Genomic DNA, 26,024 nt, shown 5'->3' with positions numbered 1-26,024 from the left:
TGTCTCTCTCTTATTTTATAGAATCTATAATACCATTATTTGTGCTCCACCACCTTTACCAACTAAGAAAGAAGAAACACTCCCAACTAAATAGGCACGCTGTGGGCACAGTGTTAGGATACCTGTGATTTGTGAGACGAATACTGATTTTAGCTTAGTTAAAATGTGATATTCTGTAAATAACTGATGAAATACTGTAAAATAGCACAGATAACTGTGTGCTTGTCACATCTCCTAAAATTCAGGTTTCGTGAAGACAGAGACTTTGTTTACTGCTGATTGCCCAGTGGCTAGAAGAGTGCCTGATGAATAGTAGGCAGAGTGAACAAATCCTAAATCTGCATTTTTTAGGAATAAAATGAATAAATTAAAACATACTGCTCTGTAGACTGTTTTTTGATTTTTTTCTGTGTCCTTGTATAGTTTTCTAAAAGAGGATGTTTGATGGCTGTGTACTCTTATCATTATCACATGTCTATAACATTATCTGATGTGTCCAACATTCTGGACTTCGGAGCTTATAGAAATAAAAGAGCTGGAGTCTGGACTTCGTTTATTACCTGAAGAATTCAGTTTTTATTTCTGCCTTGAGTGTGAAATACTCCTCTGTAGAGAGAACGGTACCTGGACCAGGAATCCCCAGTACCTTAATGGGTCGGAAGTACTTCCATATTCTTCCCCATAAAGGCTTACACGTGGTAGGAGAAGAGAGGTTTCTGGTAGACCTCCTCCCCCCGCCCCCACCATGTAGGCGGGTTTCTGTCTGTTTGCTTATCTGTAAAGTGGGAGAGTGGCACCACATGATTTCTGAGGTTTCTTGCTGATACAAATTCTTAATTTCTAATGTCATCTTGTCTTGCTGTTCTTAAGTTTATTGTCTGTTTTATTGTGAGAATTATAAAACATGGAATCATGACTTCTGGACCATATATGTATTTCTGCAGGGTTTTTGTTTTTGTTTTTACCTTTTAAGTGAACAAAACCCGATGATATTAACATAGGACAAATTTTTAGTTCTTGAGAAATTTTTGAAAAATTCACAAGATGAAAAATAAAAACTATTATTTTTTTTTAGAAGTCAATGAAAGGATTCTATTTTGCAAAGCTGTACTATGAAGCTAAAGAATATGATCTTGCTAAAAAGTAAGTACCAAACAATAAATATGCTTTAGTTTTATGAAATCAATGCCTTTACCTCATGTTCTTCTTTGAAATGGGTAAAAAATATATTTTTTTCCAGCAGTTCTTCCTCAGTACAGTATATCCTGGAAATAAGGGATTCATCGCTCAGACTGATGTTAAGAGTAGCCTAGACCCCATGGAGATTGAGCCTATAATGAGCGTTTTCTACATGCCTGCTGCTTGTTTATACCTAGGGCAAGAAATTTGGCTTAAAACACTTTTCCTAAAGATTGTCCTGGGTCCTAGAATAAGAGAGAGCCATGTTTATGTCTTAATTTCTTCCTGGTTAGATATCTTGTACTTTAATCAGCTGGAAAATAGCAGTGAATACGAGATTAAACTGTGATTCCTGGGCAGGAGAACAGCTTGTGTAAAAGATCTTTAATTAACTGAATAGGTGACACTGAGGCTTTGTCTTGGGTCTGTAAGGTTGATGATCTGATTTCCTGGTTTGGAGTGGCTTAAAGCAGGAAATTAGGAGGGAGGCAGGTTATTTAAAGGCATTGATCGGAAGATGGAAATGCTGATAAGTAAGGAGAATGGTAACACTGTTATTTAACTAGTAGCTTTGGGTCTGTTAACCCTTCTTCCTTATTAATACGATACTTTTTCCTCCAGTTTTGGTCTTTGGTCTGATTTCTCTTATGATAACACTCACTGAGTCTAGAAGATGCTTACTTATTTGTAGTTGTTACTTGATTTTTGGGTTTTTTTTTAAGGTTGGCGCCTGAGCTGTTGTTACTGTTGCCAATCTTCTTTTTTTTCCCCCTTCTTCTTCTTCTCCCCAAAGCCCTCTGGTACATAGCTGTATATTCTAGTTGTGAGTGCCTCTGGTTGTGCTATGTGGGATGCCACCTCAGCATGGTCTGACGAACGGTGTGCCATGTCTGCGCCCAGGAACCGAACCAGCAAACCCTGGGCCACCAAAGTGGAGTGTGCGAACTTAACCATTTGGCCACAGGGCCGGCCCAGTTGTTACTCGATTTAAGAAATGGAAATTACCTGCATTTGGGTAGTGTATTTAGTAATTTTTCCACTACTCTATTTAGGTGGGTACAGTACTGTTAGATACCGTTTTCTTGTTTAAAAGGTAAGTACATTCACTTAGTTGTTATTTGGGGAATTGGTAGTCTTTAGTGTTTTGCATTATGATAACTTTAAAAATATTTGCTATAATCACTTTCTAATTCCTTTGCAAAGCTCTTTAGTGGTTTACCACAATGTAATCAGGAAGAAAAAGCAATTTATGTGTTCATTTCTTATGTGTAGGTAGCACTGGAAAAAGTATTTCATAAGTGTGGTGTTTAATGGTAAAATGAGTATGTTGTCAACTTTGTATGTATGTTTGTGTTTAGGTATTCATTTTTTTCCTGTGGATACTTTTGAGTTATCTGCATATTCTAGTTTAAATAGTGGTAGTCTGACCGGCCCTGTAGCGTAGTGGTTAAGTTCAGTGCACTCTGCTTTTGGGGCCCATGTTCAGTTCCTGGGTGTGGACCTACACCACTCGGTGGTGGCATGCTCTAGTGGCGACCCACATACAAAATAGAGGAAGATTGGCATAGGTGTAAATGTTCCTCAAGCAAAAAGAGGAAGATTGGCCATAGATGTTAGCTCAGGGCAAATCCTCCTCTGCAAAATAAATAAATAAATAGTGGTAGTCAGTAATTAGAATGACAATATATATTAGTGGGTGCTTTGGTTTAAGATGAACTCTTCACTTAACATTTAAATACAATTTTAAATGTGATAATTTAAAGATTATTACTTCTGTATTGTTACTTTTGAACAGATACATATCTACATATATTAATGTGCAAGAAAGGGATCCCAAAGCTCACAGATTTCTCGGTCTTCTTTATGAAGTGGAGGAAAACATAGACAAAGCTGTTGAATGTTATAAGGTAAACTGTATAAGATTAAAGTATAGCCTTTGCACAGCCAAACATACATGATGCCCAGAGTAATTTATGTAATAAATAATTTAAATATATTTTGTGGAAGTCATGAAAATAAACTTTGGTATCGTAGTACTATTAAGTGACACAGCTTGGAACAGATTTTAAATTATGTGACCAAAAGTACACTATAGTTTATCATTAAGAGGTTAGCACTTGTAAAAGATTAACATCTGTAAATTTTAAGTCTAACATGGTCACAAATGCTGTTCTTATGTGTCTGATTTTCTCTCTCTCTCTTTTTTTGGTGTTTATCTAATAAGAACATAATTTTTCTTAAAAAAAGTTCCAAGACAGTTTGAAGTTTAATTTTAACAACTTTGAAATAATATGTTGTTATTTAGGAAGTGTTTTTAATGGCACAGTGATAAATTTTTAACTTTTGTATATGAGTGTATAGACTTTAGTATTCCTACTAATCTATTTCTTTTCTCATATCAGCGTTCAGTGGAATTAAACCCAACACAAAAAGATCTTGTGTTGAAGATTGCAGAATTGCTTTGTAAAAATGATGTTACTGATGGAAGAGCAAAATATTGGGTTGAAAAAGCAGCTAAACTTTTCCCAGGAAGTCCTGCAATTTATAAACTAAAGGTAAAAAAGTGAACAAAACAAAACATATAATAAAATTAGTTGGGGAAAACTTAAGACACAGCTATTTCTAATATTTGGAGTTTAAATGACTTTTCAGTAGCAAACCTTAAACCAGTGTTTGTAGAGGTGAGGAGTCAGTGGGAAATGGGTGAAGGTGGTCAAAAGGTACAAACTTCTAGTTATAAGATGAATTCCGGGCATGTAAAGTATAGCATGGTGGCTATTGTTAACAATACTATATTGTATATTTGAAAGTTGCTTAGAGAGTAGATCTTAAAAATTCTCATCACAAGAAAATTTGTAGCTGTGTGAAGTGATAGATATTAACTAAACTTATTGTGGAAATCATTTCACAATATATGCATGTATCAAAACATTGTGCTCCTTGAACTAGTACAGTGTTATATATGTCAATTACACCTGTAAAAAGAATGACAAAACAAAATTGTTTTCTTCAAACCTTGTCTGAGCATATGTTGTCTTATTAGGCAGTATTATGCTTTATAAATGGTATCTCATTTACCCTTATGGAATCATTAATATTTTTGTAGCTAGATCTTGGAACAAAGATTTAAATTGAGCCCTGATATAAAATTTTTACTTTATTGAGTGAAAATTATCCATGACAGTTTAGGGTTATTATAAAGTTTTTTAAGAACAGTTGTCTAAAAATGAAAAGGATTGTCTTTGGGATAGTGGGGTTTTCAAGCAAAAGGTAAAAGATAGTTTCTCCAGTATGTTGTAGGTAGTTACTAAAAATGATGGGAAGTTGTTGCTAATATATTAACTGATTCTGATTGTTATTCTTTACTGAGTAAAATGCAATTTACTAAGTAACTCTTTTGGAGAAAGTCTGTCCAAATGTGCTAGGCAAACAGAATTTTAAGTGTATATTGTTTTTAATAGCTGCCCCCCCCATTATGCATGTTTCTGATAAAAATTTTTTCAGCTTTTTATTTTGAAATAATTATCAATTTTTTCACAGGAAGTTGCAAAGATTGTACAGAGAGGTCCTGTGTAGACTTCATCCAGCTTTCCCCAGTGGTTACATCTTATGTAACTATTGTACAACACCCAAATCAGAAATTTCACTTTGGTACAGTGTGTGTGTATGGTTCTTTTTCATTTTATCACACGTACAGATTTGTGTAACCACCACTGCAGTCAAGATGCAGAACTATTTCATCACCATGAAGATCTTCCTCACACTACCTACCCCTTTTATAGTCATCTCCACTGCCCCCCCCCCCCCGACCTCACCCCGTCATCCTTAACCTCTGGCAGCTACTAATTTGTTCTGCAACTTTATAATTTTGTAATTTCCAAATGTTATATAAGTGGAATCATGCAGTATGTGACCTTTTGAGGTTGGCTTTTTTCATTCAGCATAATGGTCTTGAGATCATCCAAGTTGTGTGTATTAGTAGTTTGTTCCTTTTATTACTGAGTAGTATTTTGTGATATGGATGTGTTCTACAGTTCAACCATTTACTTTTGAGGGGCATTTTGGTTGTTTCAGTGTTTGGCTATTATAAATTTGCTATGAACAATTGTGCACAGATTTTAAAATCTAAGCTATTTTAAAAACTCCTAGAGAATGAATACTAATGTTAATTTAACATTGTTTTTTTCTCCCTCTGATAAGCAGCTGGGCTTTAAATATTAATGTAAAATATTTGGTCCAAGTGTGCAGATTTCTTTACCTTATCATCTTTGTATGCCTCAAACATAATTCCCTTATTGGTCATGACAGTCTAGTCCATGTGTGACACTGTCATTAAGGAAGATACATAATGGTGGAGGGTTATTTTTCTTGCAGTGTAATACAAGTTAGATGCCTCTGAAGCATCCTGATTTTGTTTAATAACTCTTTAAAGCTGAACCTTTCTTATATCACATTCCCCCCACCCCCATTTTTTGGAATTGAAATCCATAAGATTTGTAACTGTTTAGCAAAGTAATCGTTCCTCCTGAAATTTAAGGCTTACTTAAGGTAAATAGTTTTTTGGCGTTTGTTTAAGTGAATGAAAATGTTATTGATGAGACGACTTTTTCTGTTGAGTATGAGAGTAGAATTTTTGAAAAGCGTATGTAATGATGTTGATCTTTTACTTATTTATTTTTAAACAATCAAAGTGTGGAGCTCTTGCAGATATAGAAAGGCCAAGTGTAAGTTTATGGAAATGATCCAGAAGAAGGTGAGAGGGCGATGAAAACAGAGCACTGATGGAGAGCTTGGTCTTTGCTAGGTGGAGGGAGCAAGGAGATGAGTACAAGTAGGTAAGGTAAAGTGGAACTTACTTCTGATGACTTCCGTTTTCTTAGTAGGGGATGAATTGTGATCATAAGTTGAAAGTGAGAGTTGAAGGAAAGTGTGGAAAATTTGAGGAAAGAGTAGGAGTATGAAGTGACCTTTTCAGGGAATGGAGAAAATGAGTCTTTTAGAGGTAAAATAGGTTTTGGTCTAGGCATTACCAGTTTGGAGGGTTGAGATTATGAAAGTAAATCAGTTAGCCTGGTTGTGATTTCCAAAATTCACTACCCCCACTTATTCAGCTGTTAGTTTATAGGCACAACGAAAGCAGGTGATAGGGTTTTTCTAAGGAAGAGTAGAGGAGGGAATTAATTGAAAGGAGCTGTAAGCAGTAATTACGGAGATTAGGGATTATGACATTTTAGATTGACAGAGAAGGAAAGTATGAGTGTGTGTGTTTTATGGAGAATTAAAACTTGGTGATGTCATTGTATTGAAGGGAGCTTTTCATGTGGTACAGGCAAATATGTGTGTCAGTGAGGGCATGTGAGCCCTGAGTGAGGTGGAAGAAGGGGTGTGGTGGTCTGAGTTGTATGACCAAAATACAGATTTTGAAGACCCGTGTCAATGCCGTATGGGTGGCTAGGCTGGAGTATAGAACAATGCCATAGAGGTGAGGTAAAGAACTGAGTAGCCAGGCTGCTGTATATCTTGTACATCTTTCAATTGCTAATACCAGTCACAGTTGTTAGGGATGAAGGAAAAATGTTTCATTCCAGTTTCTAATGTTGAGGAATGGCTGGAGTAGCTGGATAGCATGTCCTTTAGAAAACAGGATTATAAACAGATGTAGGGGGATGTATGATTTGGAGGTGACATTGGGAGTGAGTAGGTTACAAACCCCACTTCCTCTGCTTGTATGTAGGCTAGCAGAGAAAAAGCTACCGTGGCCAAGAAGTAATGTGGGTTATCTCGAGATGATACTGTGTTCATTTAAGGCCAGAAGGTGAAGTGAAGATTCTGAGAAGATAGCTGAACAACAGGAAGTCCAAAGTGGGAGCAGAGGGGCTAGGGGATTGAGTCAGATTTAGGGAGATCTAGAGGAGTTTGAGGATAAGGATCGTGGTGTGAAGATTGACTGGGGAGGCCTAAACTTCTAATGGTGACTGAGGTGTACGTGGATGTGAGGCAATAGTCCTAGCAGTATCTGAGGTGAGGATGTGCAGCCAGTGCTGCTATGTAATCCCAGATGTTTCTCTCCACATAAGTTTCTTGGGGTTTAGCTTCTGGGCTGGAAGCAGCTCTTTGAAGGGTCTAGTGAGGCATGTAGGATGGTACTTCTGGTGGTAATTTACGAAAGCTAGACACAGTAAAATGGTGCTCATAGGAACCATGATGTGTTTAAAATTACACCAATGTTTCTCTAAATTAACAACTTTTTTTAACAGGAACAGCTTTTAGATTGTAAAGGTGAAGATGGATGGAATAAACTTTTTGACTTGATTCAGTCAGAACTCTTTGCAAGACCCGATGATGTCCATGTGAACATCCGACTAGTAGAGCTGTATCGCTCAAATAAAAGATTGAAGGATGCTGTGGCCCACTGCCATGAGGCAGAGAGAAACATAGCTTTGCGTTCAAATTTAGAATGGAATTCATGTGTTGTACAGACACTTAAGGTAGGCAAAAATTGTTGGGTCTCTCTATACTTCCATATAGACAATTACCATACATCCTGTTATAATTAAGCAGTACCCTCTGAGACTTAAATTTCTTTCGTTACTGTACAGCAACTGTGAAATGAAGTTTTTACTAGGATGATTTTAACTTATAATAGGTAGATTGGAGAGATAAATAAGACAAATACATTTTTTTTTTGGTGTTTCTATAGGCTGATGTAAAAATCAGTATGGTTTTACAATATAGGAATGGGCAAAGGAATTTGTAGGCATAAAATGATTAATTTTGTAACATTTGATAAAATTTTTTAACTTGGTGTTCTTTCTGTGAAATAGGAGTATCTGGAATCTTTACAGTGTTTGGAGTCTGATAAAAGTGACTGGCGAGCAACGAATAAAGACTTACTTCTGGCGTATGCTAACCTTATGCTTCTCACACTCTCTGCTAGAGATGTACAAGAAAGTAGAGAATTATTGGCAAGGTATGTTGACTTAAGGAGATTACATCAGTGTAAATTACAGATTTTCTCTTCATAGTAATTCAGTTCATTGGTCTAAATATTTTTACTGAGTCATTATTTCTGTAATGTACCCAGGGGTAGTAGTTAATACAGTGAACCACCTGGAAGGCATCTTTCTTCTTTTGTCGTGGTATTATGATTGATTTTGTATGACTGATTTTTAGAGGACTGTGTTATTGTTTAGGTTTGATTAAATTGTTTTTGTAGTTAAATATCTAGTTCTGGCATGCTTAGTAAAGAGTCAAGCCTGAAAATGAATGTTCTCACTGCTATTCCATATTTTGTTTCAAAAAGTAATAATCTTGAGTGAAAATCAGAGAATAAACTTCATCTGTCAGATGTTCTAGGAGAGGCAGTTAACATCACTAGTATTGCAGAAAACAATGTTTATTTTAGAAACAAGATAAGTAAAATATAATATGTGATTTTCTGTTTTCCTAAATTTTGATTTTGAGGACCAGTATTCCACTTCACTTAAATAAATTCCATTGAACAAAAACATCACTTAGATTTGTCTTAAGGATGTTGGTTTAGAGCAGAGGTTGACCAGAGCTTGTGGGCCAACTATAGTTCAGTGCTTGATTTTGTAAATAGAGTTTCATTGGAATACAGCCATGCCTTTTTGTTACATATTATCTATGGCTGCTTATACACTACAGTGGTGGAGTTGAGCAGTTGTGACGGAGATTGTATACCTGCAAAGCCAAATTACTATTTGATCCTTTATAGGAAAAGTTTGCCAGTCTCTGGTTTAGATTATCCATTTGTTTGAAAGGTAATTCTTGTTATCCATCTGAGATATGGAAAAAGTTCTTTTCATTGGGGTCTAGTGGGTAGATAGTTTTCTTGAAGAAGGACTTAGTGTCCTAAGATGGTAGAGTACTGGTAGTGTCCAAAAAAACTAACTTACACTTTTAGATTACATTGAAAATATTTAGGGTGTTTTCCTTTGTATGGCTTATATACTCAGAAATTTTTGGTCTCATGAGAAAATGAGGATGAAAAAGACAATTTCTTAGTAGTACTATAAAAATAATCTTATCTTCATGATCCCTTGAAGGGATCTTGAGAACCTCTAGGGTTCCCTAGAACTCACATGCTAGAAAAAATACCTGCTGCTCACATTTCTTATTATATCCTACTTTAAAATCATGTTTCACATTTCTATTAAGTGTTTGCTTCTGTTTTTCTTACGAAATGAAGACTGAGGACCATTAGAATTTGGAAGCACTAATTAGTATGTGGGTTACAAATAATAGAAATACAATTTATTTAACTCTAGTTATCTATATAGTAAGAAGAGCAATTATGATACTGAAAACTCAAATCTCTTAAGTTTTTTACTTGTGTTTTGAAAATGGCATGTCTAATCTGAGAAATTCCAACTTTGAATTAAATAATAAAACCATATGATCGAAAAGAAGCTAGGAAATATTTTAGCTCCCCGGTTTTATTCTGGTCTGTTATGAAACATAAATCATAATCAGTAATCTTATCATTTGATTTCTATCTTTTCTGTGATTGGAGGGCTGGAAATAATTGTTTTAGAATAAGACATCATTCTAGAGCTTAAGCTTGAAGTATAGGAAGTATGCAGAATAAAAAGGACTAGATGAGTCATAATTTATAAAACAGAATGAGGATTATAAGGAGTTGAAATGTGGAAGATGAAGCTGGAAATAAATTCCTGTATCAGTTTTATTTTGAATTGAGTAATGGAACCATGATTATTCACAATGCAATAGGTTTAATACCTGTTTAATATTTGAATATTACAGTTTTGATAGTGCTCTTCAGTCTGTGAAATCTTCTGTGGGTGGAAGTGATGAGCTCTCAGCTACTTTCTTAGAAATAAAAGGACATTTCTACATGCATGCTGGTTCTCTGCTTTTGAAGATGGGTCAGCATAGTGATGTGCAATGGCGAGCTCTCTCTGAGCTGGCTGCCCTGTGCTATCTCATAGCATTTCAGGTAAGCCTTTTACAGTTCTGGGTGCAACTGACATTTCACTGAGACTTTGTTGTGTTTCTCATGGAGGTTTATCCTGGTATATAATGAAAATATGAATAAACCTATAGAATTAAAGTTAAAATGAAATAGTTAATTTGATAGTTGAGAAATAAGATTTATACAGTACTGGTGAGGCTGGTGAAACAGGTACATATATGCATTGCTTGTGGCAGTCTACATTGCTGTGATAATTGGAAGACCAGTTTCGAGAGTTTGATCTTTTTTTTTTTTTTAAGATTTTATTTTTTCCTTTTTCTCCCCAAAGCCCCCCGGTACATAGTTGTGTATTCTTCGTTGTGGGTTCCTTTAGTTGTGGCATGTGGGACGCTGCCTCAGCGTGGTCTGACGAGCAGTGCCATGTCCGCGCCCGGGATTCGAACCGACGAAACACTGGGCCGCCTGCAGCGGAGCGCGCGAACTTAACCACTTGGCCACGGGGCCAGCCCCGAGAGTTTGATCTTTTTACTTGACCATTTCTGGCACCTGTAATAGGGAAATAATCTCAAATATGCATAAAACTTTGTTCAAAAAGATATGTGTGTTTGCACAAAAACCTGAGTAAGTAAATTTTGTGGTATGGTTACATAAACTGTGATAGCAAAATGCACTTACCACAACCATTTTTACATGTTAATTGAAAAGCAGTTGTACGTAATATGTATATAACATTAATGACAGTATATTATATATAGTATATAGCAGTATATTTATTCATCTTTGGAAAATAAAACCTTTCTTTATACATAGAACATGACATGAAGGAAATATGCCAAAATGTTAACCATTATTTTATTTTTTGAGGAAGATTAGCCCTAAGCTAACATCCACTGCCAATCCTCCTCTTTGCTGAAGAAGACTGGTCCTGAGCTAGCATCTGTGCCCATCTTCCTCTACTTCATACGTGGGACACCTGCCAAAGCATGGCTTGATAAGTGGTGTAGTGCTCCGCACCCGGCATCCAACTGGCAAACCCTGGGCCACTGAAGTGGGGCACTGTGCCTCCTTGCAGGCCCCATTAACCATTATTTTTAGATGATGAGATGCTGGGTATTATCCCTTCACCAATCCATTTTTGTCGTTTTAATGTTCTCTTAGTTCTCTAGTGAGCTTGCATTAATTCTGAAATGAAAACAAGTAAAATAGTCTGCCAAAAAATGCATTAAACCCAAGTTATAAAAGTGATGTTAGCTCTAGAGCACTATCTTTTGCTTGGGGAAAAGAAAAAACGATTCACCGGAGAATTACTGTTAGAGAAGTCTCCTCCTTCTAGTTCATATTATATAGATCTTTAAAAAAATATCGTTGATATCCAGCCCACAATGTTAAGTGCTGCTGTTTGCTTACCAAAAGCATTTAGGTTCATAAGGAATTATTTATTAGTTAAGTTAATGAAGTTTGATAATTTACTTAAGCACTAAAATGTTCTTGTGTTTAGTGTTTTTATAGAATCCTCAAGTAACTGACAGTTTTCTTATTTTTAATGGAAACTAAAATTTACTAAATTTTCTTTTACTTTTTTTTATTTTATTGAGGTCATAACGGTTTATAAGATTGTGAAATTTCACTTGTACATTATTGTTTGTTAGTTACCATATATATGTGCCCCTTTATCCCTTATGCCCATCCCCTCACCCCCTTCCCCTTGGGTAACTACTAGTCTGTTCTCTTTGTCCATGTGTTAATCTGTCTTCAACATATGAGTGAAATTATATGGTGTTTGTCTTTGGCATATTTCGCTTAACATAATACCCTCAATGTCCTTCCATGTTGTCGCAAATGGGACAATTTTGTCTCTTTTTATGGCTGAATAGTATTCCATTATATAAACATACCTCATTTTCTTTATCCAGTCATCAGTCAGTGGGCACTTGGGTTGCTTCTACTTCTTGGCTATAGTGAATAGTGCTGCAGTGAACATAGAGGTGCATAAGTCTCTATGAATTGTTCATTTCAAGTTCTTTGGATAAATACCCAGTAGTGGAACAGCTGAGTCATACGGTACTTTTATTTTTAATTTTTTGAGAAATCTCCATAGTCTTTTCTATAACAGCCACATCAGTTTGCATTCACACCAGCAGTGTATGAGGGTTCCCTTTTCTCCACACCCTCTCCAACATTTATTTTTTGTCTTGGTGATTATAGCCATTCTAATGGGCATAAAGTGATATCTCATTGTAGTTTTGATTTACAATTCCCTAATGATTAGTGATGTTGAACATTTTTTCATGTGCCTGTTGGCCATCTCTATATTTTCTTGGGAAAAATGTCTGTTGATATCCTCTGCCCATGTTTTGATCTTTCTTTTGTTTAATCCTGTGAATTCTTTATATGTTTTGGAGATTAACCCTTTGTTGGATATATGATTGCAAATATTTTCTCCCAGTTGATGGATTGTCTTTCTGTTTTGTTCCTGGTTTCCTTTGCCTTGTAGAAGCTCTTTAGTCTGATGGAGTCCCATTTGTCTTTTTTTCTTTTGTTTGTCTTGCCCAAGTAGGTATGTTATTCGAAAAGATCTTTCTAACACCTGTGTCAAAAAGTGTAGTGCCTACATTTTCTTCTAGGAGTCTTATAGTTTCACATCTTACCTTCAAGTCTTTAATCCATTTTGAGTTAATTTTTGTATATGGGAAAAGATAGTAGTCTACTTTCATTCTTTAGCGTGCGGCTGTCCAGTTTTCCCAGCACCATTTATTGAAGAGACTTTGTTTCTCCATTGTATATTCTTAGCTCCTTTGTTGAAGATGAGCTATCCAAAGATATGTGGTTTTATTTCTTGGCTTTCAGTTCTGTTCCATTGGTCTGTGTGTCTGTTTTTATACCAGTACCATGCTGTTTTGATTATTATAGCTTTGTAGTATATTTTGAAGTCAGGCATTGTGATCCTTCCAGCTTTACTCTTTTTTCTCAGGATTGCTTTAGGTATTTGGGGTGTTTTGTTGCCCCATATGAATTTGAGAATTCTTTCTTCTGTTTCTGTGAAGAATGTCATTGGGATTCTGATTGGGATTGAATTTAATCTATAGATTGCTTTAGATAGTATCGACTTTTTAACTATGTTTATTCTTCCAATCCATGTGCATGTAATATCTTTCCATTTCTTTATGCCTTCTACGATTTCTTTAAATAGTGTCTTACAGTTTCCAGCATATAGATCTTTCACCTCCTTGGTTAAATTTATTCCTAGATATTTTATTCTTTTTGTTGGGATGGTATTCTTGATTTCTCTTTCTGTTAGTCCATTATTAGAGTATAGAAATGTAACTGATTTTTGTAAGTTGTTTTGTACCCTGCAGCTTTGCTGTAGTTGTTCATTATTTCTAGTAGTTTTCCAGTGGAGTCTTTAGGGTTTTCTATATGTAGAATCATGTCAGCTGCAAATAGTGAGAGTTTCACTTCTTCCTTGCCTATTTGGATCCCTTTTGTTTCTTTTTCTTGCCTGATTGCTCTGGCCAAAACCTCCAGTACTATGGTGAGTAGGAGTGGTGAGAGTGGGCACCCTTATCTTGTTCCTGTTCTCAAAAGGATGGCTTTCAGCTTTTCCTCATTGAATATGTTAGCTGTAGCTTTGTCATATATGGCCTTTATTATGTTGAGGTTCTTTCCTTCTATACCCGTTCTCTTGAGAGTTTTTATGATAAATGAGTATTGAATCTTGTCAAATACTTTCTCTGCTTCTATTGAGATGATCATGTGGTTTTTGTTCCTCATTTTGTTAGTGTGGTGTATCACATTGATTGATGTGCAGATGTTGAACTATCCCTCTGTCCCTAATATAAATCCCAGTTGATCATGGTGTATGATCCTTTTAATGTATTGCTGTATTCAGTTTGCCAATAATTTGTTGAGGATTTTTGCATCTATGTTCATCAGCAATATTGGCATGTAAGTGGCTTTGGCATCAGGGTGATGTCGGCCTTGTAGAATGACTTAGGAAGTGTTCCGTCTTCTTCAGTTTTTTGGAATTGTTTGAGAAGGATCGGTATTAAATATCTTTGAATGTTTGGTAGAATTCTCCAGAGAAGCCATCTGGTGCTGGACTTTAATTTTTTAGGAGGTTTTTGATTACTATTTCAATCTCTTTACTTGTCATTGATCTAGTCAGATTCTTTTTCTTCTTGATTCAGTTTTGAGAGCTTGTATGAGTCTAAGAATTTATCCATTTCTTCTAGGTTGTCCAGTTTGTTGGCATATAGTTTTTTATAGTGTTCTCTTACAATCCTTTGTATTTCTGTGCAATCCCTTGTGATTTCTCCTCTTTCATTTCTAATTTTATTTATTTGAGTCTTCTCTCTTTTTTTCTTAGTGAGTCTGGCTAATGGTTTGTCAGTTTTGTTTATCTTCTCAAAGAACCAGCTCTCTGTATCATTGATCCTTTCTACTGTATTTTTTGGTTTCTGTTTCATTTATTTTTGCTCTAGTTTTTATTATTTTCCTCCTTCTGCTGACTTTGGGCTTTGTTTATTCTTCTTTTTCTAGTTCTGTTAGGTCTAGTTTAAGATTACTTAGTCGAGATTTTTCTTGTGTGTTAAAGTAGGCCTGTATTACTATGAATTTCCCCCTTAGATCCGCTTTTGGTGCATCCCCTAAGAGTTGGTATGATGTATTTTCATTTTTCTCCAGATGTTTTGATTTCTCCTTTAATTTCTTCAATGATCCATTGGTTGTTCAGTAGCATGTTGTTTAGTCTCCATATATTTGTGATTTTCTCAGCTTTTTTCTTGTTAGTTTCTAGTTTCATAGCATTATGGTCAGAAAAGATGCTTAATGTGATTTCAGTCTTCTAAAATTTATTGAGGCTTGCTTTGTTTCCCACCATATGGTCTTTGAGAATTTTCCTTGTGCACTTGAGAAGAATGTATATTCCACTGTTTTTGGATGGAGTGTTCTATATATATATATATATCTATTAAGTCCATCTAGTCTAGTTTTTTGCTTAAATCCCCTAATTCCTTGTTGACTTTCTCTCCAGATGATCTATTCCTTGAAGTAAGTGGGATGAGGTCCCCTACTATTATTGTGTTGCTGTTAATTTCTTCCTTTAGATCTGTTAATATTTGCTTTATGTACTTGGTGCTCCTGTGTTAGGTGGATATATAAGTGTTATGTCCTCTTGCTAGAGTGTCCCTTTTATCATTGTATACTACCCCTCTTTGTTTCTCTCTTTGCTTTTTTTATCTTGAAGTCTATTTTGATATACGTATGGCAGGAGCTGGTGGCCTGAGGGATGGATGAGACGAGCCCACTTGTGTCCCCCGAGTGGGCCCAAGCCCCGGACTACACCTTCCCGTCTGGCTCCAGTGCTCACTTTTGGCAGGTGCCGGGGGCCGCAGTCTGAGTGGCGGCGGTGGCCAGCCAGGGCCTCTCTCCACCTGTGTCGCCAGGCCACGACTGGGAGCGGCAGCCACTGCTGGCTTGGGCCCAGGGCACAGCGGCCCAGGGCCAGACCCAAACTGTGGTGGCGCAGGCCCAAGCCCTGGCCTCCCAGGCCACGGTGGCAGCTCACCCTGTGCAGGCCAACCACGAGTAGAATGAGTTCCCAGGGGACCCCGAGTTCGAGGCCGTGGTGTGCCAGGCCGAGTGGGCCATCAAGTGCTGCCTCTTCCCTGAGCACATCTACCAGGGCTCCAGCGGGAGCTACTTCGTCAAGGACCTTCGGGGCAGATGGTTGCTGTCTTCAAACCCAAGAATGAAGAGCCATATGGGCACATTAATCCTAAGTGGACCAGGTGGCTGCAGAAGCTGTGCTGTCCCTGCTGCTTTGGCTGTGATTGCCTTGTCCTCAACCAGGGCTATCTCTCAGAGGCAGGGGCCAGCCTGGTGGACCAAAAACTGGAACTCAACATTGTGCCCCGTACAAAGGTAGTATACCTGGCCAGTGAGACTTTCAACTATAGTGCCATTGACCGAGTGAAGTCCAAGGGCAAGCAGCTTGCACTGGAGAAGGTGCCAAAACTTGGGCAGCAGTTTAACCACATTGGGCTACGGCTGAGGCCAAAGGTTAGTTCATTCCTGCTCTTTGTTGAAGGCTACAAAGATGCAGATTACTGGCTACAGTGTTTTGAAGCAGAACCTCTCCCTGAGAACACTAACTGGCAACTACTGCTTCAGTTTGAGCAGTTGTGGTACTGGATTACATCATCCGCAATACTGATCGAGGCAGTGACAACTGGCTGATTAAATACCACTGTCCAATGGATAGTTCTAGCTCTCGGGACACAGACTGGGTGGTGGTGAAGGAGCCTGTTATCAAGGTGGCTGCCATAGACAATGGGCTGGCTTTCTGAAACCCTGAAGCATCCTGACTCCTGGAGGGCATATCCTTTTTACTGGGCCTGGTTGCTCCAGGCAAAAGTCCCATTCTCTCAGGAGATCAAAGATCTGATTGTTTCAAAGGTATTGGACCCTAACTTTGTCTAGGACTTAGAAGAGGACCTCTGTGAACTCTTCAAGAAAGATCCTGGTTTTGACAGGGAACAGTTCCATAAGCAGATTGCTCTTATGCGAGGACAGATCCTAAATCTGAGCCAGGCCCTGAAAGACAAGAGTCCCCTGCACCTCGTCCAGATGCCACCTGTGATTGTCGAGACAGCCCGTTCCCACCAGCGGTCTGCTAGTGATTCCTACACACAGAGCTTTCAGAGTCAGAAGCCTTTCTTTTCATGGTGGTAGCCTGAGAGGCAGATAAAGGCATGTTTTCTGAGACTTGGGCTGGAGGAAGCCTGGGGAGTGGGTTACAGGAGAAGCCAGAGAAGCCGGTGGAGAACAGTGCCCTTAAGATCTCTCCCTCTCTTGTCGCCCTGCTCAGGGCTTTCCCAAGCACAGGGAGAAGCACAGTCAGAGGAACATTGAGTGCTGGGGGCGTGTCTGGAGCTCCCTGCGAGTAGTTCAGATGCCTGTGAAGGAGCATCTCCCTTCTAGCGTCTCCTGGGGGCAGGCTGCGAAATTCCCTTCCCTCCCTAACACCCTGCTCTGTTTCAGTTCCTCACTGTATTCTGCATCAGGAAAGCAAACAAACAACAAAAACAAATTTAAATACTAGTGGCAAAACACAGGCAGAATCCCAGATTCTCTCATGTCAGAAACCTCTAATCAAGACCTATATTTGCATGGACCCAGACATTCAGATGCCTCTCAGTTCCTTACTCCCATGGACCAAGGCATCTGGGTGACTTGCAGTGCTGGGACAGACAGAAGTCACACTTACTTTGGGTTTTTCCCAAGTCTTCTTCCCCTTGCCCTCCCCCCAGTGCAATAGGCTGGCTGAGAGACTCCGAACGCAATTCTAAGGCTGGATGCTTCTCTAGATCTCCGAGCCAACGATCATGTTGGCTCTGCTCTCTGCCCTGCTAGGGACCCAGGTTTCTGTGCAGACCTGCTGCTTGCCCATCACTCAGGCAAAGGCAGGAGGGAGGAAGCTGATTCCCCAGCATGTCAAAGTGGTCCACATGGCCCAGGTGTATCCTGGGAGCTGTAACTGGTCTATGGGCAAACTTACTCCGGCCTTGCTTCCTGAGTCCTTGGCCCTAGCCAAAGGTGGGAAAGCCTGCCAGTCCTCTCATTTATTCCTGTTTTAGATAATTTTTTCTCAACTCTTGACTTAGGGGCTTAGTTCTGGGTTCTGGGGGTGGGTCTCAGCTCAGAAAAGGACAGGATATTAGGTCCTTAGACTTCTTTTTATGCTACAACTTGGTTGTAGCTTGGTGGAGGTAACAAGACTGGTATTCTCCCTCCTCACTGGCAGCTTCCCTTTGCTCTCTGACTTCTTGCTCCAGGCCAGTTTTTCCACAGCTTCTTGAGAAAGGCAGGCCCAAAGGAGAGAGGCCTTCAAACTGTCCCCCAGTGCCTACCTGGCTCAGTGTCATCTTCCTGCTTCCATGTCTCTTTTCACTCAGCTGTCCCCCTTGCCAGGTGTCCAAGCTCTTTCTACACCAAAGCAAAGAATGGCCTCAGGAGGGTGCCATCTGTGGCTAAGGGGCAGCCCTTTGCTACTGGACACTTCAAGTTGCTGGCCCCCTGTGACTGGTCAATCAGCCGTGGAAAGAAACTATCTTGAAGGTTTGAAAAACAACCAAAGAAAAGGAGCAAGGACTATGGTTGTGTGCCCTCTGCTCGCCCAGCTCCTGCCATCCAGGAGGCAGAGCAGAGATGTGCAGACTCTTGTCAGTTGGGCCAGGCTGATCCCCTTCCATTCCGGCCCCCAAGTTCCAGCTTCCACCCAGCTGAGAGGAAGATAAGGAGCTGGATATGCATGCCCTGTGGACCAACGCACAGCTCCCCCACTGGCCCCAACCCTGACAATCCCATTCAGCTGACCTGGACTCTGGCCTGGGGGACCATGTTTGTGAGAATGCCTGCCCCCAGACTGCAGGAGCAGCATGGCTCCCAGAGGTCGGAAGGGGACCTGGGAGTCTTTAGCTCTCCACAGACATCTTTACACGGGTGTGTTGGTAAAGCTCCCCACGTGGGTGTCAAGAGAAGCTAAACAGCCTAAAAAGGAGCCGGGTTGCTTCCACAAGCCAAGTAGATGTGCACATTGCTCTCATCAAGACCAGCTCTGTGATGAGAAGGAAATTGGGATCAGTGGAAGAGGGAGCTGGTCCCAGCCCTGGCAGGTGAGAGTGCGGGGCATCCTCTTTTGGCCTGTCGCCGTTCTTCTTGAAGCCTGTACTCAGGTTGCCTTGAATGTGGTCTTTGGGAGAGCCAGGGACCCAGAGTGCCAGGGCAGGTTTCTGGGTGGCACTCGCAGAATGGCCGTGTCCCCCAGTGTTAGGGAGTAGAGGCTGGGCTCTGAGAGTGCTGCTGTCTCTGTATTGTTCTTCTAATACAATGTAGAAATGGTATGTAATGTATTTAAACCAACGCAAATGTATGAATAACAAGTCCACTTCTGGGGGGAAAAATGTTTTCTTTTGTTTGCCATTAGCTTGGAGCATGATTTTCCATCCCTTCCCTCTGAGCTTGTGTTTTTCTTTAGATCTGAGATGTATTTCCTGGAGGCAGCTTATTGTTGGGTCTTGTTTTTTAATCCATCCAGCCACTGTGTCTTTTGATTGGAGAATTCAGTCCATTTACATTTAGAGTGATTGTTGATATATGATGGCCTAATATTGCGATTTCACCAGTTGTTTTCTGGTTGTTCTATATTTACCTTGTTTCTTGTCCTGTGTATTTATGACTGCCATGATAGTTTGGTTATTATCTATGATAGTTTTCTCATTGTTTATCATTTGTGTCTCTGTTCTAATTTTTTGTTTCGTGGTTATTGTGAGGTTGCTAGAAAAGATCTGGTAGATGAGATAGTGCATTTTCTGATAGCCTCTTATCTCCTTAGTCTAAGCAGGTTTCATCCCCTTCCTCTTCCCTGTGTAAGTTATTGTCACAACTTACTCCATTTTGTTTTGCGAGCTTGTAATTAAAAGGAAGTGATTATAGTTATTTTTGATGCTTTCCTTCCCTTTATCTTTAATGTTATAGTGTTTGCTAACCTGTTCTGATAGAGACCTGCAATTTTCTGATTTTGTTTATTTATCTCCTTACTCAATGCTTTGTAAACCCTTTCTTTTATTTATTTATTTATTTTAGCTATGAAGGCCTTGATCGTTTCTTGTGAGTTGGGGGCGTCTTGTGGCAATGAACTCCCTCAGCCTTTGTTTATCTGGGAAAGTTTTTATTTCTCCATCATATATGATGGATAGTTTCGCTGGATAGAGTATTCTTGGCTGAAAGTTTCTGTCTTTCAGAATTTGAAATATATCATTCCACTCACTCCTAGCCTGTAAGGTTTCTGCTGAGAAAACCGCTGAAAGCCTGATAAGGGTTCCTTTGTAGGTTATTTTCTTCTGCCTTGCTGTGCTTAATATTTTTTCTTTGTCATTGACTTTTGCCAGTTTTACTCATCTATGCCTTGGAGAAGGTCTTTTTGCATTGATGTAATTAGGAGTTCTGTCAGCTTCGTTTACTTGTAATTCCAGCTGCTTTGCCAGGTTTGGGATGTTCTCAGCTATTGTTAATTTGAACAAGCTCTCTGCTCCTTTCTTCGTCTCTTCTCCCTTCCACTGTTCTCCCTCCAGAATACCTATAATCCTTATGTTGCATTTCCTAATTGAGTCAGGAATTTCTCAGAGAATTTCTTCATTTCTTTTTAGTCTTTGTTCTCTCTCCTCCTCCGTATTTTTTTTCTTTTCTTTTTTAAGGTTGGCACCTGAGTTAACATCTGTTGCCAATCTTTTGTTTCTTTGTTTCTTTCTCCCCCAGGCCCCCCCAGTACATAGTTGTATATTCTAGTTGTGGGTCCCAGTTATGGCATGTGGGATACCACCCCAGCATGGCTGGATGAGCACTGCCATGTCTGCGCCCAGGATCTGAACCAGCAAAACTCTGGGCCGCTGAAGCAGAGCACGCGAACTTAACCACTCAGCCATGAAACTGGCCCCTCTCCTCCTTCATCCTAAGCATTTCTGTCTTTCTGTCCTCTAAATTACTAATTCTGTTCTCTGTAATTTCGGTTCTGTTTTTTAAGGATTCCAGATTATTTTCTTCATCATCAACATTTCTGATTTTTTATTTTTATAGTTTCGATCTCTTTTGTGAAAAATTCCTTCTGTTCATTAATTTTATTCCTGAGTTCCTTGAACTATCTTTCTGAGTTTTCTTAACCCATTGAGTTTCTTTATGATAACTATTTGGAATTTTGTCATTTAGATTGTAAATTTCTGTGACTTCAGGATTTATTTCTGGGTGCTTGTCGTTTTTTTTCTGGTCAGGAGTGTTAGTGTACTACTTCTTGCTGTTTGAGGGGGTGGTCTTTTGCCGTAGCATTGTGGTAGTATCTGGTTGCAGATTCCACCTCCTGCCACTGGGAGGGGCTTGAGCTGTGTTTCTGAGCCTGCTGCAACCTGTGGCAGCTGTGCCTGTCCATTGGAAGCTGTGCCGACAGGGCCTGTCTGCATCTGCCTGCCAGCTGTCACTGCTTTACGCACATAGGCACAGGCGCTCTGGTGGGAATCCCCTGCTCTGGCCAACTGGCCAAGCTGATGCACCAGGTTGGAGGAAGGGAAAGGTGCTTTCTGTTGCGTTCACCATCCTCTGTGCTCCTGCTCTGCACTCACTGTCTTCCACCCAGGAGTGCTCGGCTTGGTAGGGATGCCCCCATGATTGCTTAGCTGCCTCGGTGTGGAGAGTTCCTGAGGGTTGAGGCAACTCTGAGATCAAAAGCAGAGGGCTGTCTTTTCCTTCTTCTCCTCTCAGAGTTGCACTGGCTGCTGTGCAAGGTCCCATGCCCTAGATTGCTGCTGCTGGGGAGTAGGAGAGGTGATCTGCTTACCTCCTCCTACAGCCTCCCAGGGGTGTCCAGCACCCCCACCTTCAGCCGTATGGCTGTGTGGATCTCTCAGATGTCTGATGTGTTATGTGAATATCCTCTCTTGGTTTATGAATGTCCTTTTTGTCATTTCTTAGTGGGGAGAGACTAAGGGAAGAACTCACTCCACCATGATGCTGACATTACTCTCCTAGAATCTTCAATATGTATTTTTTTTTAAGATTTTATTTTTTTTTCCCCTTTTTCTCCCCAAAGCCCCCCAGTACATAGTTGTATATTCTTCATTGTGGATCCTTCTAGTTGTGGCATGTGGGACGCTGCCTCAGCGTGGTTTGATGAGCAGTGCCATGTCCGCGCCCAGGATTCGAACCAACGAAACACTGGGCCGCCTGCAGCAGAGTGCGCTAACTTAACCACTCGGCCATGGGGCCAGCCCCTTCACTATGTATTTTTTAACCATAACACATAAAATCAAGCTTTTTAAATTGACCTTTTTTAATAGTAAAAACTCACTCTCCCTCTTAACCCATTCACTAAAGTCTCTATTCCTAAAAGACAACCACTGTTATCAGTTTCTTGGGTATTCAAGAAGTTTTCTGAATATGCAAGCATATAGTAAACCGTTTCTCTAATATTAAAAACTGTTTTGCCTAAGTGGAGGTTTATCTACAATCGAATACCTTGCTTTTTTTTTTTTTTTAAAGATTTTATTTTTTCCTTTTTCTCCCCAAAGCCCCCCGGTACATAGTTGTGTATTCTTCGTTGTGGGTTCTTCTAGTTGTGGCATGTGGGACGCTGCCTCAGCGTGGTCTGATGAGCAGTGCCATGTCCGCGCCCAGGATTCGAACTGATGAAACACTGGGCCGCCTGCAGCGGAGCGCGCGAACTTAACCACTCGGCCACGGGGCCAGCCCCTGAATACCTTGCTTTTTTTAAAACTATTTTTTCATTGTTCCACTTCAGCACATAGACGTTTTACTTCAGTCTCTCTTTTTACCTACCATGTATTTCTATTGAATGAATATATAATGGAAATCTCTTAGATGTTTGGATTTTATATTGTCATTTGTTGTAAAGCTTTATCAAATAATTATAACAACACAAGGGAAGTGTGGACTGGCATGGGGTCCTTAAGGAATCATGTGAGGCTAACTTCTTTAATGATAGGGTTTTCATACTCTTGATCAGGGGAATGCTGTGGTTCTGGTAAGTATATCTGCATTTCACCTAGTCATTAAAGTCTCTCTTAAAATCTTTTAATTAAGATAAGGAAAATACTGACTTGAGATGATGTGACTGAGTGGATTCATAACTAATCAAGTGGTCACAAATGATAACCATTGCATAATTTTGTAAAACAGACTAGTTTTGTGAATTGAGATCAATTTGAAAGCAAAAAGATTTATGTCACGTTTTATTTCTTCTTTTTGTGGTCTTCAACATCTATAGACCACAAAGTTTGGCATCATGTTTAGAAAACTTGTGGGTAAAAGCATAGGTCAAACTAATGTTTCTAAAATTTCAAATCAGAAGCTTTTAGATTCATAAGGAATATTTTTATCTTGAAAAATTAGTATTTTAGGAAAAGTGACTATATTCACATGATTTAAAGTTGTAGTGGCATATGAGAGTATACTGTGAAATCTCCTTCCAACCTCTGTTCCTTAGTCATTTACTTCTCCTCCCTAGAGGAACTAATTTTATTAGTTTCTTGTGACTTCTTCAACAATGTTTTATGCACGTACAAGCAGATACACACACTCTCACTCCCCTTTAAAAAATACACATAGAAAATATTGTGTACATTCTATTTATTTTGAAATATATTTTGATATTTTCATATTAGTATAGAAAGCATAGGATGAGTATAGCATCCTCATTTGTTTTGATGATTACATATTATTCCACTCTATGGACGTACATATTTTGGGGTTTTTTAAATCAGTGCCCTAGGGCTGGCCCAGTGGCGCAGTGGTTAAGTGCACACGTTCCACTTCTCAGCGGCCTGGGGTTCGCCAGTTCAGATTCTGGGTACGGACATGGCACTGCTTGGCACGCCATGCTGTGGTAGGCGTCCCACGTAGAAAGTAGAGGAAGATGGGTACAGATGTTAGCTCAGGGCCAGTCTTCCTCAGCAAAAAGAGGAGGGCTGGCAGTAGTTAGCTCAGGGCTAATCTTCCTCGAGATAAAAAAAAAAAAAATCAATGCCCTGAACCCAAGGGGTTAGGTTACTTTTCCTTTTTTCTATGCTACTTCAAATGATTCTGCAATGAATAAGCTGTGCCATTTCACATGTGAAAATTTATGGGTAGAATGAATTACTGCAAGAAGAACTGCAGGATCAAAGTGTATGCGTTTATAATGCTTAGAGCTATTGCCCAATTTCCAACCTCACAGAGATTATAGCAAATTATACTCCCATTACTCTAATTAAGAAAGTCATGAAGAGACTTAACAGCAGTTACCCCAGTTACCCATATAGTTACTGTTAGGATATCTCCAGTTAAGTGGTCATTGCCTGTGATTGAACATTTTCAGTGATTGGCATTCACTACTTTTCAAGATAGCCCATTGCATTTTTTGGTAATTTAGTTCTTGGTGCTTCCTTATATGAAGTAAAAATATTTTTGAAGCTGTTACTCATTGGTGGTGTTTTTTCTTCTGGTGCTATTAAAAATGCTAACCCTTCTTTTCCAAGATAATTTTCTTAATATCTGAAGGCAGCTATCATGTTTTCTCTTCACCATTCTATTTATTCATCATTCTTCAGTTCTTCATAGGTATGGCTAAGAGTCCTTTTACTCTCTTGGTTGTCCTGGTTTATCTCAGTGGTATTCCAAATTGTCCATTCTCTTTGAAAATCTGCTGTCCCACAGTGTGGCACTTCCAAGTATGATTCCACCAGTGCTGTGTTAAGTAGGGTTGTCATCACTTCTGCTACAGTTCTGTTTATGTAGGGTAGATAAGTTCTCCAAATACTCCATTTCCGCAAATGTAATTCTAATTTTTTTTAGTAGAAAGTAATTTCTCAAAAGTACTCTTTATAGGCATTCCAGTTTTTTGCAGTTGGTTTTCTAACTCAATTTAACCATGGTTAACTGTTTATTCATTATCAAAAAAGCAGCATGTAATAGAAGGGAACATCTTATCATTAGAAATATGGCTGTCAACAAATTAAGATTCTTTATTCTAAAATTATCAGGTTCCAAGACCAAAGATTAAATTAATAAAAGGAGAAGCTGGACAAAATCTGCTAGAAATAATGGCCTTTGATCGTCTGAGCCAATCAGGTAATAGTAATGTTTAACTGATTTTATTTTAAAAAGAAAAAAAGGAAAATTTTTCTATTGGAGCATCATATGATAATATCTTCTGTCTGTCCAGGAGATAATTTGTCCTAATCATTTGTTTCTCTTTGCCACATTGGATTTGTGCAAGAGATATAGAAAGAATTAGAAGAAATGGTATATTCTTTAAAAGGAATATGTGATATTGTTTGCTCCCAGATGAAGAAACTCCTTAACCATTTCTTTGTCTGACTGCTAGAGCCTGCATCTTGAATATTTTAAGGCACTTTCTGAACTAAGACTAATTACTGATTTGCCAACCAGTTAACATCAGTTGCTTGTAAAATACTGCTTTGGGGGGTATAAAGTGAAGAAGATACAGATTTATTTCTTAAGGAACTGACAACAACATAGAAAGATGGAAGATAGATACTCACATTCTCTTAGGCTCTTGGAATTTGTAGATCTCTTCCCTGTTTTGACTATTTGGGATGGATCCTAAAGGTCTGTTATATGTTATCTGGTTTTGCTAAGGCAAAAACTTCAAGGTGTTCACATAGCCAGTGAATCAAACGATGAACTGAAGAAGCATAATGCTTTTTGTAGGAAAAGTTTCCATAGGAAGCAGTTTTGATATAAAATTGAATGAACTTCGTAAAGAGCAAGAAGGTAGTATCAAGTCAAAGTTATTGTAAATTTTGGCCTGCAGTTAGGCTGTTGGTCAAAGCTTATATTGCTCCTCTATCCCGCAGCCTACTTTTTTGTGGGAGGTAGACTTTCAGTCCTTGAAGAAGTAATTTGCCATTTTTTTTCTTATGTCTCCCTTCTACCTTTGCAGGGCTGTCATAGATGCCTTTGCAGCGTGTAACAGTTAGTAAAATGAACTGTGTTTTAATGTCTTCGATCTGGGCATTCCTGAGCTTGTCTCTGCAAATTTTCAGAGAGATAATAGTTTGGTGGTAATCAAACGTGACTGACCAGCAGAATTACTTCAAGAAGTGTTTTTGTTTTCTTTTAAACTGCTTAATTGAGATAAAATTCACATACCATATAATTCACCCATTTTAAGTGTACAATTCACTGGTTTTTAGTATGTTCACAGAATTTTGCAACCATCACCACAATCAATTTTAGATCATTTTCATCACCTCATAAAGAAACCTCATACCTATTAACAGTCACACCTCATTTCCCCCAAACCTCCTAGTCCTAGGCAACC

At 39.0% G+C, this 26,024-nt stretch overlaps 1 protein-coding gene and 1 pseudogene across 4 annotated transcripts in view; both read left to right on the top strand.

Moving 5' to 3' along the window:
• The window catches only part of LOC103543735 (E3 SUMO-protein ligase RanBP2), an 88,981-nt gene that overhangs the window by 27,332 nt on the left and 35,625 nt on the right, over window positions 1–26,024 (top strand). For all 4 annotated transcript variants that reach the window (XM_070571931.1, XM_070571930.1, XM_070571929.1 and 1 more), the window contains exons 2-8: window positions 1,076–1,143; window positions 2,975–3,086; window positions 3,582–3,734; window positions 7,437–7,667; window positions 8,004–8,149; window positions 9,967–10,159; window positions 24,721–24,808. In XM_070571931.1, the coding sequence (XP_070428032.1) occupies window positions 1,076–1,143; window positions 2,975–3,086; window positions 3,582–3,734; window positions 7,437–7,667; window positions 8,004–8,149; window positions 9,967–10,159; window positions 24,721–24,808 (991 nt within the window). The remainder of the gene's footprint in view (window positions 1–1,075; window positions 1,144–2,974; window positions 3,087–3,581; window positions 3,735–7,436; window positions 7,668–8,003; window positions 8,150–9,966; window positions 10,160–24,720; window positions 24,809–26,024) is intronic.
• On the top strand, window positions 15,292–16,988 carry LOC139075496 (phosphatidylinositol 4-kinase type 2-alpha pseudogene; annotated as a pseudogene).

The sequence above is a fragment of the Equus przewalskii genome, chromosome 14, assembly GCF_037783145.1.
Source record: "Equus przewalskii isolate Varuska chromosome 14, EquPr2, whole genome shotgun sequence".
NCBI classification, from domain to species: Eukaryota; Metazoa; Chordata; class Mammalia; order Perissodactyla; family Equidae; genus Equus; species Equus przewalskii.
This window is presented reverse-complemented; position numbering and strand designations above follow the sequence as displayed.